The 13,801-nt window shown below is 47.6% G+C and overlaps 1 protein-coding gene across 2 annotated transcripts in view; it reads left to right on the top strand.

Annotated features, from left to right (window-relative positions):
* The window catches only part of LOC100679306, a 59,120-nt gene extending 46,123 nt beyond the window's left edge, over window positions 1-12,997 (top strand). For both annotated transcript variants that reach the window (XM_003426969.5, XM_003426968.5), the window contains 2 exons: window positions 11,142-11,238; window positions 11,409-12,997. In XM_003426969.5, the coding sequence (XP_003427017.1) occupies window positions 11,142-11,221 (80 nt within the window). In that variant the 3' untranslated portion in view covers window positions 11,222-11,238; window positions 11,409-12,997. The remainder of the gene's footprint in view (window positions 1-11,141; window positions 11,239-11,408) is intronic.
* The last annotated feature ends 804 nt before the right edge of the window (window positions 12,998-13,801 follow it).

The raw sequence follows: 13,801 nt of genomic DNA, 5'->3' as shown, positions 1-13,801 counted from the left end.
AGACACTGCGATGCGACAATCTGCCGGTGACGCTCGGTGCATCTCAATCGACGCTGGTGATAAAACACATACGCGCTGCTGCTGCGGAATAGATTCGATTCGAGGCAGGAAGAATGGGAAATTGCAAGAGGGATCGTGAGGCCTGCCGCTTCTACGTGGTGCTCTTTTGTCGGCTATTTCGCTTGGCAAACTGCTCTCGGGCTTTCGCGGAATGGCCCCGTTTTAAAATGAAATAAACCGGTGCAGCTGTTATTTCGGGCCCGTGTGTGGGTTGGTCTTTTCAAAATTTCACTATATTGTAGGAGAAAGGAAGGTTTTTTTTGTTCTCCATCGATTTCTGAATAACGGATTTAGCCAAGAGTCGAAATAACGCGATGACGCCGTGTCCGATAGCTGTCGGACACGGCGAATTTATTTCTGGAATACATTGAATGTCTATTCGCTTTGCGCGGCAACGATGCATCGGAGGTGGAAAGTTCGCGCAAATAAATTTAATTCGCAGTGGAATAATTAGGATATCGTTCGAGTGCACCGTTCGCTGAACTCTCGATGTTTATTTTGAACGGAAACTCGGTCGAAATTCGTAACTGGAGAAATATTCATGTTGCGCGAAATTATCTTCGAAATTACCGAGAAAAGGAAATTCAACCGCGCGTGGAGGTCGCGCTTTTGATTTGATCAACACGGCTTTAATCAACACTGGGAATAAACATTTCAAATTATATAGAGCTTTATCAAATTCGAATATTCCGCTAAATGAAGCTCAAAAGCGCTCTGTTTATCGAAGCCAACCTCGCAATTGTTTTCAAAACAAAAACGCTTCCCTTAGCCCCGATTTAGCGCACACGTGTATCGAATTCAGCTTATGCGTGTAACCTATACTCTGCCACATATACGGGAGCTTTCACGTTTATAACTGAATACTCGTTCGCTTTGTATTAATAACGAATACATAATATTCCGGGAATTCGCAAGGCAGCATATAACTCTTTACCTCGTCGCTACGGCATCATCGCGTACACGCGAAATCACATATTTGAATTACAATTTTATATAGAATAACGTACAGCCGCGATAAACTAGTTTCGCGGAAAGCTTGCAGCGCGTATTATGTATCGGACAGGCCGCTTCGACGAACGCGTTTTCATCATGCTTAAAAAGCGCGCTTCCCGGAAGTTTGCTAAATACCATAGCTGCGCGTCTTCCAGAGCTGCGGAAACTGTAAAACCCGAGCGCAAAAACAAAGTGGCTCCGCGTATACGTCTGTATAGAAGCGAAGAGAGATAGTTCGGGTATACACATTCTCCTCGATCTTTCCGTCGCCGCGTAGAGCGTATGCGAGCGTACATGCATCGGTGCTCATACTGCATAATACATATCCCAGCGAGAGAGAGAGAGAGAGAGAGAGAGAGAGAGAGCGCAGCTTCGCGGAGCGATAACCTCTAAATTTCTTCGAGTTTCCGGCATTTCGACGCGCTTTCACCGCGCGCACAGCCGCGAGACGAAGCTGAGCTCGTATACGCGAAGGAGCAGAGAAGGAGGAGGACATATTATATAGACGAGAGACAGAGAGAACGCCGGGGCTAGGTAGAAAGAGGGAATAACATAGCGGGCTGCACGGTCTAAAGGGCGTTGCTGAGGACTGCCTGCGGAGCCTATAAATCAGCCGCAATAAATAATAGTCCTCCGCCACAGCCGCAAGCACGCTCAGCTATCTCTTGTCTACCACCGTCTTTAACATTTCCCGGTGTCTATACACACTTATCTCTCTTCTTTTCTTGCGAGAGCTTTCTTCCGCCTCCCGTGCGACGCACTGCATTACCGCCCACGCGCACTTCTTATCCGGTCTCGTTTTTTCCCCTCTCTCAAGCGAGCGCGCGAACGCATAACAACAACACTGACCGAAATTCCGACAAACAGCTGCAGCGCGGCGCGCGCGGGAAAAACGCGCGAGATGAAATATGAGAAGCGAATTTTAATAAAAGCCACTTGCCTATGGATTACATTTGTTAATAAAATGAATTGCACCCGCGCACGCTTATTACTGTTTACTTCGTCGAGCGTTTTATTCCTCCACTGCTATGCATATACCTCTACGCTATTCCGCGCTCCGTCAGCTCTCGCGTGGACTATTGTAAATGACCGCGGCGCGCTTTAGCCTTTTAAATTCGTGAAAAAAGCGCTCGGCGTTATAATTTTCGTTTTCTCTGCAGGGCGCGCGAATGGCGTTTTATTTAAATTCGAGCATTTTTCCGAGGCCCGCCGACACGCGAGAGGATGACAAAAATAGAGCGTTTTATTTTTCAGCCAGCGAGGAGCGAGAAAAAAACGCTAGTTTATTAACGCTCGTCGAGGATTTTCGGGGCAAAAAGGACGCGCGCAATTTTCGGACTGGCTTTTATACGCACATAATACGAGAAACAATGAATACGCTCTTTTCGGAAAGGCACAGGGCCGACCTTTTGGAAGTCGCAAATCGTGCGGAAACATCCGTCGAAGACTCAATTTTTCGCCTATGAATAAAACAGCCCAGAGTTCTCGCTTCGGCTGTACAGGCCGTCTCGCTTATGCATTCCTCCATCGCTCTCGCGAGAGAGCAAACGTATGCATAAAGAGTTTAAACATTCAGGTTGAAAAAACACAGAGCTCCGACTCGCGGCTGCAGCGTCGAGGGAACTCCATATCCTTAAATGCAGCGACAGCCTCTCTCTCTCTCTCTCTCTCTCTCTCTCTCTCTCTCTTCGCGATATCGATGTATAATCGACTGTGTATAAGAACGTCGCGCGCGGTTCAGTCAATATTTCCTCAGCAGCTGCGGGAGCGTATTATATATCGACCGCTTTAACTCACGGCGAAACGTTATCGACATTCTCGCAGCCGCAGAAATGTGTCTATCGGAGAAAGACGAGACGTTTTCGCGGAAGAATATGTGGGACGAGAGGAACGAAGACAGGTACAGCTCGATTAGTTAAAGAACTATCAGTATGATCGTCTGTAGATCGTCGTAATTTTAGATTTCCAAGCGAACGATAACACACACACACACACACATAGGTGATGTGTTTCTTACAGTCGGCCGCGAATCGACGCTCGCCTTGCTGCGCGGCGCAGAGAAAGAGGGCAGAAAAACGCATCGGCAGGAGAGACGTATGAGGAGGAGTACAGTGCGACATGAATGACGTGTCAAAGAAAAGCTGCAGCAGCACAAGAAGGCACGGAGAAAGAGGTGAAAACGAGGAAAACAAAGAGAGACTCGCGCGGACGTGTTGAATAACAAGCATCGAAGGGAAAGAGCGAGTGAGAGAGAAGAAAACTGTTTGCGGCGCGAGCGAATGTTCGACAACGCTACACACATGCATACGAGGGGGTATACGTAATGCAGGGGCGCGCGCTGGTATTGTCAGCAGTGCGATTCTTTTGTGAGGCCCTTCGTCGCGACCCTTCACACCGTCGTTGCCTTTCTCTATCGGTGCATTTTTTCTAGGTCTCTCTCTCTCTCTCTCTCTCTCTCTCTCTCTCTCTCTCTCTCTACTTATTGGTCTTTCAAGGCAATGACGAAGCACGTAAGTACGGCTGCCGGCAGGTCTTTCAACTCGCGAGCGAGCGACGTTGTTTCCTTTTTTCCTTCTCGCGCGCGATTTGCACTCGAGAAAAATGCTTCTCTCCCACCTTTGCATCGCACGCTCGCCTGAACGGGAAAACTGCGCACACGACGACGTCGCGCAGGAAATAACGCGTCGCGCCGACGACGCTCAAAAAATAAGCCGTTCGAGAGGGAGAAGTAGTGCGCGCCGACGAGTTGTTCTCCTTCTCCTATACACCTCGTGAGCTTTACATTCTATTTTACTTTCTTCGAGCTTTTATGCTCTAAGTGCTGCGTACTTTTCTTCTTGCGTTTTTCTCCTTAGTTTTACAAGCTCCCGCTTCGAAAGCAATGACTGCTGATCGATTAACGTGTTATATTCTACTTTTCCTTCTGAAAATAATAGGCGCACTTTATTCGGGAGTTTTATCTCGGCTCGACGTGATATTATGTACAGCAAGCGCACGGAGTTAAAAGTTGATTCGTAAATTACGCGCGAGTAAAATTACAAAGTTGAAGTAGATATATAATTGCATATTCGGCTGAACGAGCTTTACTGTCGTGTTCCCTGAAAAAGCTTCATCAAAGGGCTTCCCGCGTGTGACGAAGTTTTATTGAAACAGCTCAATCGCGTCTGCAGGCGAATAATTGGCCTAATGCCGCGTCAACGTATCAACTAATTCCAGCCTCATTACTACAAGTATCGCGAAATATTGAATCCTCGAAATCGTTACACGTAATACGTCTCTGTAATCGCATCAATCGTATAATGGCGCGACTAATGAGCCGCGCTTTTAAATCAGTGGCGGGTGGAGCAAATATTAGTCGAGAAAAATTGACGAAATCCGCCCTCGCTCGCCGAATTATATGCACACACCGAGTCCTTGTTTTTTCTCCTTCCTCTCCATTTGCGCGAGCTTTCCGCTCATCCGACGATCATTCGCCGTCACAAAGCCAGCCGGGAAAGAGCAGAGAATCTCTCTCTCGCGCCTCCTACTCCGCGCAAATACGGAAGTAATTAAACGAATAATCAGGCCGCGAATCGAGCTAAGCTCGACTGCTGTGCTAATGGAAATTCCTGGCGTAAGTCGACTCGGCAGCCCTCTAATTCGCCGGCTCGCTTCTTAGCTGCCCGAGAGGGAGGGACTAACACTACGCCGGCAAAAATTTCGCGGCGTCTTTGTCACCCGCAGGGACAAGACGGATCTCGACTGCTGCTTCTTGCGAGAGAGCGCACTCTTCCCAGCTCTCTCCCTCTCTCTCGGCCGCGATTAATTGCGATAGCCTGCGGAAGAAGGTTGGGCCGATTAAATTTAACATTTTCCGGGCACTCGCCGGGCGGTAAAAAGCGCCGGGCAAATATTTGGAGCTCAGTATTTTGATTAAAAGGAAATTGCTGCGCGTTTTCGAGCTCGCGGCAAATTTATCACTTTCTTGTCTCTCTCTCTCTCTCTCTCTCTCTCTCTCTCTCTCTCTCTCTCTCTCTCTCTCTCTCTCTCTCTCGCTTCTCGACAGCTTTGTTCGTTTAATCCGTTTTTGCAAGCGCGCACTGCTATACGTGTGTATTTAGAGTTAGTCGCGGATGCGGAAGGCGACCGAAGAGCAGTGGGAAATTGCTGCGGATGCGTATCTTCTTGCTGCGGGGGCGGGCGTAGAGTCGGGGGCTCTGAAAAGAATCCACCCTATAGCGGCTAGCTATCCTCGCGGAGTTAATTCGTCGAAGAATACGAGAGGCGTGTGTATGTGTTTCATGTACATAAAAGTCGCGTGCAGCGCAGCGAGAGGTGCCGAATGGCTTTCGGAGCTGTGGGCTTTGTGCTTCTGTGTATGAATAAAGTGCCACAACTCGTTCTCGCTGTGGATATACGCGCCCTCCTCCTTCTTTCGCTCCGGTCTATTGATAAAACCGGCAATTTTTCCGGGCCAAGCCGGCTTAGCGGTCCCTCGCCTGGGTCAGCTTTACACACACACACACACAGACGCGAGCGCGCATGTGTCTATGCATACGCACACAGCGCGGGGGATGACGTATACGTGATTCCACTCGCTTAATACCATGATATTCTGAAAAATGACTAGCCGCGACACACAGGCTCCCGCGTCGGCTTTTCACGGCTATATACCTGCGAAATTGCGCCGCACTTTATGGGTTTGACCCATTGATATGAGAAAGAGAGAGTGTGTAGGTGGCGGTGAAAAATGTAATCGCCGCGGACGAGTTTCCGTTTTCGCGCCCGCGCCCGTTTCGTATTTGCCCCTGCGCTGGTATAGGACGATGTAAAAAAGCACGAGAGATGAATATTTCATCCGTGCTTCGTAATGCGGTTTCGGATCGAAAGCTACTCGGTTCCTCTTTTTGAGCGGCGCGATAAGAGAGAAGAGTAGCTCGGTTGTTGAATATCCAATAACGCGCGCGAGGCCGATACTTACTTTGCATTACCAGCGTGCAAACAGTCGTCGGTTTGCTCTGGAGTTTTCTCCCAACGTATATCCGCAGCGCTAATCTTTTCACGGTGACGCCGCCCTTTCCGCCGTTCAAACATGAGTATTTTCATTTTTAGCAATGATAATACGCCGGGCGAAGAAGCTTTCGAATTGAAAGACAAACAGATCGCTCGGTATATATACTTCGTCGGCTGAATTTGTCTTTCCCTCGCTATGTACGTATATATACATAATAATATTCCGTCGAACTTTGCTCGGGAGACTGAGTTTTAACGTCATTAAGAAAAGCCCAGAGTGTCTGCTCTCGATTATCTCGCGGCGTTGATCCAGCGACGAGAGGATTGAATAGACATTTTCTGCCTTTCTGTTCCCTTTGCGCGCGCGAGCGAAATCGAGTTTCGCCCAAGAAATTACATTCGCCGCCTCGTCCTCTCTCTCTCTCTCTCTCTCTCTCTCTCTGTCTCTCTCTCTCTCTCTCTCTCTCTCTGTCGCCGAAATTATTTATTGTGTCGCTCCCGGACCAGCTCGAAATCATCGCCGTCCTCGTTACAAAAAGTCCCTCGACTACAGCGAGTTTGCAAACTCGAAGAAGCTCATCCGCGGACGGTCTAATTAATATGAAAGCCGTTCGTTCGGCGCCGAAAATGTAGCGATAGTTCGACGCTACACGGCGGTTCACACGGCTCGGCAATTTTCAATCCGGCAAATAAACTTTCCTCGAGCACACACAGCGTCAGCTAATCCGCGCCGCTTCGAGTTGTCCATGTTATCATTAGCTTCTATGAAATTCGTGGATCGAGGGTACGTATACGCAATTTTTGAGTGCGCCGCAGCGACAACTTTGTATATATGCTCTTTGAGCTCGACGCTCGGTAAAATTACGGAATCGTATTTCGCCGTGAATAGCTTCTCCAAGCGAGGAAAATGCATATAGAATTTTCGCGAAAGCCAGTTACCGAATCTTCTTGTAAACTGCAAGCTCCCCCGCGCGCAGCTTACAGCGCTGATGCTACTTTAATAAAGAAGCTCGTTTCGTATAAAGCTCGCTTTTCAACAATTCGCAATTTGTTTCCCCGAGTGTATATACGCGGCCGGAATTGCGGATGTATTCCCGAGCTTATTCTCATTCTTACTCGCGAAGCGTCGGCTTCTTTTCCATTCGCGGAGATGCTTTTTTTCCAAGCGAAATAAAGGACTCGCTATCGCTTTAATAAAGCGTATTCGTAAATTTCCGCGAAATACGAAGCCGATACCCGAAAGAAAAATTTGCGTCGGTTGTACATGCGGTGACGGAGAAGCGCAATATATAAAACTCGGTGTAAAGCCGGCGCCATTTGCTCGGGGTTGGCTCGTCCCCATGTCCGCGCGCGAGCTTTACTCCTCTCGCGAGACTTCAGCCCTATCTCGCGTTGATAGCACCGGGGCACTCTTGCTCTCTTTACTGCGCTCGTTTCGCCCCCGAAAAGTATATGAAAGAGCGAGGCCGCGATTGGGCGACTCGAATCAGTGCATTGTGTGCTGGGGGTCCGAACATTTTTGGAGTCGACGTAAATTCTATTTCGTCGTCGATTGTATGTACACGTTTCGCGAAGAAGAAACAAAGAACGGAAATAAGAGCGGTCGTAACAAACATCGTCGCACTCGTGAGCAGATTTATTCGGAGAGCTCGCAGTAGCGGGAGGAAGACTCTCTCCGAGGCTGAAATTTCCAGTCGCTGAAATAGTCGGTCCGCAGTCTAAAGGAGACAAAGAATCGCGCGGAGGACGAAATCGAGGCAATTCGCTCGGCCGGCAGCAGCGGCTGCAGAGGATGAATAACGTATTTACCGGCTGTATAGTGCGGCGGGAGCTGCTGCTGGCGGCGCTGCGGCGTCGAAATAAAGAAATGTTTCGCGCCAGCGGTTCCCAAAGGAGCGAGCGAGCGAGCGAGGGAGAGAGAAACTCCACTACTGAGCTATATACAGCAGCAGGAGCTAGTCTTGCTTGGGGATATAGAAGGCGCCGAGCAGCCGATGTTTACGGGGCCTCGCGCGATCGGGATTAATGTTGACTTAAGGAAACGAGATTTATCCATTTATGTCGATAGTGCGGAGGCTCGTACACGCCACTAGAGGAGGGAAAATTGAAAAGCCCCGGCGCTATTCGTCTCAATCGTCGGCTAACCGAATCCGAGCACAGCGCCGAGAAATGCATCTCGCTGTCTCTAGTTCGCCCTGTACACACACAGGGAGCGTCTTTATTTATTTTCGCGACTGCGGCGAAAAGCTCGCACTGGTTTCGCTGCAGCGCTGTAGGTTAACACGGGAAGCGGCTGGCACGAGGCGTCGGGAGAGCTTTTGAAATTTTAAGTGTCGCCCTAAGTGCATCTCGCTCCGCCGCCGTTCTCTCGATTACTCAATGTCTGCGCCTTGGCGCGAGAGGCGCCTTTTGTGCCGAATTCTAGCGCGAACCGAGTCTCTCTGTACGTATACGTGTGTGACTTGTTGGCTAGAGATCTTACGTGTGTGTCGGAGAAGAATCGAGCTCGCGAGTAGAACAGCCAAACGCTACGGTCAGACAGCAGTGCATAAATTCGCCGAGCGTTCGACTCATCCATCAGTTCTACAGCGGAGCGATACCGTAATGACTTTATCGATTTGAATTTCCGTTTGCCCGCGGTTCCGCTCACTCGCTGAATTTTTCAGCCCACGAGAATCCCTGATATACCCCGCGATCGATTCGACTCTTCCTTATACACATGCACAGAGTGCCGCGGCGGCGCAGTCCGAAAACTCCGCGCGAAAGCGGAGAGAGAGAGAGAGAGAGAGAGAGAGAGAGAGAGAGAGAGAGAAGTGTCGGCGGCCGACGCTCCCGAAATTCCCCTCGAACTTGCGGCTTCTGCCACTATATACACACTACAATCCGGAAGCGGAAACTGGCTAAGGTTCGAGCTAGAGGACGAGAGATAACGGCGCTCCCGAGAAACAGACTCTCCGCACCTGGCGAGTCTCTCTCGCGGTCTCCCCCGGCCGTCTCTTCTGCCGAATTATGTACGCCATGTGTATAAGGTGCAGCGCACCAGTGCTGCGGCATTTATGCGCGATATTGTTCAAGAGATGCATGCGGTGTACCGGTTGCTAAGGCACGCGCGCGCTGCGATTAGTTATCGCTTCGCGGCTTGGCGACCTACTGCTTGCTTATACCCGCCGAGTCGCGGGTATGAATTATTAGATTTCGCGGAGAAATTTTAATTATAACTGTAGACTACTCGCGGTTTACCAAATCGACTTTCGAGCCTTGCATTAATCCCTCGCGCCACTTCTAAAACCGTTCGTTCGATGTTCGTTAGAACGAAACAAAAGCTTCGCCCACGTTCGCGCGATCTGGGCGAAACTCTATATATAACGCCACAAAAGCACGGGGAAGAATAATCGGCAGTCCAATTTGGCGGGAAACTCGAAAATCCGTAATCCGATAACTTGTACAAGCCGCGCGCACAAGAGCCCCGGCTAATTGCTACGCGATTGAGCCAACGGCAGCTCTTTCTAAAGGCTCGACGTACACGCAGACAGACAGACGGACGGATATACGAAATCAGTCAGTCGTCTCCCATTCATGACTGTTTGATCAAAAGAATGCGCGCCGTGTACAGCGGCGCTCTCGCTTCCGCAAGCTCGTCCCACTTATCGGCTCTCGGGGATCGCGCGAGAAAAGGAAAACTTAGCCCACTTTTCCGCCTTTTAACCGTTCTAGCCACTCGAATACACTCTCCGTCCTCGCGCGCGGATCTTTTATGCGCTGCCTCTTCCTCCGTTTTCTCCAGCCGTTCGTTCGCGCTCTCTCTCTCTTACTCTCGGGGGAAGGCCGATGCGGGGAAATGCGTTCTAGGGGCGCATTAACCGTGTAGCGACTTGAGAAACGAGGTAACGGCAATTATGAGCACACGCGAGCTCTCTGCAGCACTTGGTTTATGGATTATGCGACAATGCTGTGTGTGTGTGTGTGTGTGTGTGTGCGCAGTCGCGGAGTCTCTCTTGGAGCGGCATTTTTAGGCAGTAAGTCGAGGTGGATGTAGGTCACCGCAATAAGATGCCCTGCGAATTCAGCGCCTCTCTCTCTCTCTCCCTCTCTCTCTCTTTCTCTCTCTCTCCCTCTCTCTCTCTCTCTCTCTCTCTCTCTCTCTCTCTCTGTATATGTTTCCATTATGCGCGCGAGCTACTTAAGTCGAATTTATTTCACGTGTTAGCTGCGCCTGCGCGCCGACCGCGCGGGAATGGACTTGTGTTTATTTGTGTCTCGCCGCGTAATATTTAATGTGGGATTATGCGTTATCGCGTTGCCCTTCTCTTTCTGATGTATATACCGGGATTTCATTTTCCTCGATTCTCCTCGTGTATATCTATACGTATGCACGAGGCCGTTTCCCGATTGCGCGTATAACGACAAATCGATACAGAAAACTCAAGATTGAGAGCCAACTGACGCGAGAGCGGATGACTCATTTCCCAAGAAATTCTCCCGGAGATTACCCTTCCTCCGACATCTTGTCTATATAACGCCGACTCGAAGGAAGTACACCTACCCGATCGATACGAAAAACGTCCTCCGCTTCTTCGCTCTCCTATCGCTCTCCGGAATAATAACGCCGGGGAAATATCCTCGCACGTATACGATTCGTGTACTAATTAAAAATTTAAGCTCAGTCATCGCCTCGCAAACCGCCCTCTCACTCTTCTCAGACATCCGCTATTTTCTCTTTGCTCCCCAGGCGGCCCTTATGTTCGCACCTAATGAACCGAATTTCGATGCTTTGGGAAAGAGAAAGTTCGCTCGAACGTAAACAATTCGTATACCTATTCTCTCGCGCGGTGCATATTTTTAGAGATCGAGTTATTGAAAGCGGGGCTTTTTTAAATACTTTTTTCCCCGAATTGTTTGCGCGCTGACCGGTTCGTAGCTTTCCGGATTTTTCATCGAGCGTGATGCACTGTTGAGAGAAGAATCGTTTCAATACCAAATCCTTTTTATTAGTTTTTCGACGAACTTACCTGTCTTCCAATGCTTCATTGTTTTTTTCCCCATTCCACGTTTTTATATAGCCATCCAATTAATATGCGCGATGTTTCATTTTTCAGGTAACTCGGCCGGCGGAATGAGGACGAGCGTATTCGTTATTCTGATGAATGCCGCCGTTTTCATCCTCCTCGGATATTAAAGCGCTTTCGCAGTTTGGTAAGTTCGACGATCAATTTTCGAGTCGATTTTTTATCGGCGCGCGGGTGTCCGATTCGGCGTGCTCAAGATTCTTTATATCTTTGTGGTGAATCGAACACACACGCGAAACGATGATTAGCTTTTACTATACAAGTTTGCTTGAATTTTCGCATCGATTTCTGTTCCAGGACTCGACTATCAGCATCACACCAAGGAGTGTTCGAAGGGAAGGAACTTCGAGTCGACCGTTAATATTAGCAGCGTACCTCTAGCTAACCAATTATGCACCTAAACCAAAAAGAAGAAAGGATCTACCGAATCATCTACGGAGAGGGCAGGGAATTGTAACGATTTGCTGGTCGAGTTGTATTTATAAATTGTACATATAAATAGCTAGAAGCGCGTGTGAATATGTAAACAATTAACTGCGATTCGATTATCTACGTATATTATATATTATATTAGATCGATATGAAGGTATGCCAAGGAGCACACGAGAATTATGGCGCGCAACGCAAGAGTGAGGGGATATATAGATAGACAAGCGAGAGAAAGAGAGAGAGAGAGAGAGAGAGAGAGAGAGAGAGAGAGAGAGAGAAAGAGTAGCCAGGTTATTCTTCTATATACAGCGCGATGCGACAATACTAACGGAAGACGTCGTTAGACTGACGTAGCTCGACGGTATAAACAAGAGGTGGAAATGTTTACTCCGTTTCCTATTGTTAGTGGCGTGTGCACTTCGAAAATAGCCAGAAAGCAATATAGCCGCGAGTTTCATTTCCGCATCGCGCACAGCACCAACTGAAGCACGCGGGTTTAAGTGTGCGGACATGAAAACTGTTTTTTAACGCCGCAAAATACCTTTCCACGCTTTCGCAGCGAGAAATATCTTCTTTTTCTATTATTGCTTTTGTTATACGATCCATGTTCATCACCGCTGTACCAAAAACGTTGAGCATAAGTTGATAATGATAATTTTTCCTAGTCTTGCAGCTAATCACGATAATTACTGTACCAAAATAACGATCACTACTACTGAATTTAATTTCACGTATATATTATATAGTATTAAGTTTATTATTACGTTTGAAGAATAAGGAATTTTATGATTCGAGGAAACGCGTGCATTGTACTATACACACGGACACGTACACGTTGCAAAAAAATTGTACAGTAAAATATTATACACACGATATTATATTATATGCGAAATGACAAAGAATTTGTGGAACGCAAGAATAAGCTATTTACATTTTCTTTTATTTTCATCGATTTAATGTAATCAAAGGAATGGGAATTAAGACCAATGATATTCAACAATACGTAACGCATATACTATATCACAAAGAATGCACGTTGATATTTCTTACACCGAATCACGTTTTGAATTATTCCAAATGAAAAATCACCAAAGTACGTATGCCACAGATTTGTATTAAATATGTATTGTAACTTAAATAAATTCGTGTAAATATGAAGATCCTGTATAAAATTATCAAATTATCGTTCTCGGTCGTATAAGGTATAATCACAGAACGTCGACGCTAGCTTTAATCATCGTCTGCGTGCGAGAACGTGGGGGGAAAGAAAATAAGTTTTACGTGTAAAATATCGAGAAAAAAGCCGATGCGTCTAGAGACGAAATTAATATTATCACGAAAATAAGGAGTATATATCTATTGATGTGTTAGCTTACGTCGAACGTACGTTACATGATACAAAGAAATAAAAGGTTACACTTTTTTAATAAATTGCCACTTTGTGGTTTGCGAAACAAGCTCGTTCGTTTCGTTTAGTCACCTCCATCACTTCCACTCCCGCTGCGCATCCGAAGAATCTTCATTATAAACAAACAATCGCTTTGAAGCTTTTAGCATAGATTGGCATCTCATTCGTTAAAACTGAATCGATGAAAAATTTCCGCATGGGTATTTATAAAAATACCCCGAACGATCGAGTAACGTCGATAAATTCACTCTTTCTTTTTGCACTGATCCGATTCGGTCGATATTTTCGAGCCATAATCCACTTGGAAGTCCGACGCAATTATTCACGAATCTCCGCAGCTTTGTAGCTGCGCTGTAGATCTTGGAAGATTGATCAAACGAGTCTTATCAAGCGCGTGACGAATTTCGTCTCGAGAGTCATTAACGCGCGAGTGCGCCCGTACATCCGAATTCGTCAGAAGCTCCCGCGCAGTCTTACATAGCTGCGCACGTCAGACGCCGTAAATCCGACAATAGCGTACACTAGGGCCGCGAAGCGAGCGGAAGAACGACGGCGTTATTTTATGCTTTACGAGCGAAGATAAGCAATGGCCCGCATTGTCATTTTCTTGCAAATTGCGCCTCATTCTGTCAACTTTCGTCTCCATTAAGATCCGCGAGCCCGACAAAAACTTTTTTTACTCTCCTTTTATGTTCATACAAGGCAGCAGCTTGCGCGCACTCGAGCGATTCGATATTCCGGCTAATGATTCGAGTACAATCCCCGGAAAAATCATTCGTGTTAATCGAGCGATTCTCTTTTATCTCTCGGCGGGTGTCAGAGCATACACATATAGGCCCGGCAAATTATAAGG

This window comes from Nasonia vitripennis, chromosome 5 (genome assembly GCF_009193385.2).
Source record: "Nasonia vitripennis strain AsymCx chromosome 5, Nvit_psr_1.1, whole genome shotgun sequence".
NCBI classification, from domain to species: domain Eukaryota; kingdom Metazoa; phylum Arthropoda; class Insecta; order Hymenoptera; family Pteromalidae; genus Nasonia; species Nasonia vitripennis.
This window is presented reverse-complemented; position numbering and strand designations above follow the sequence as displayed.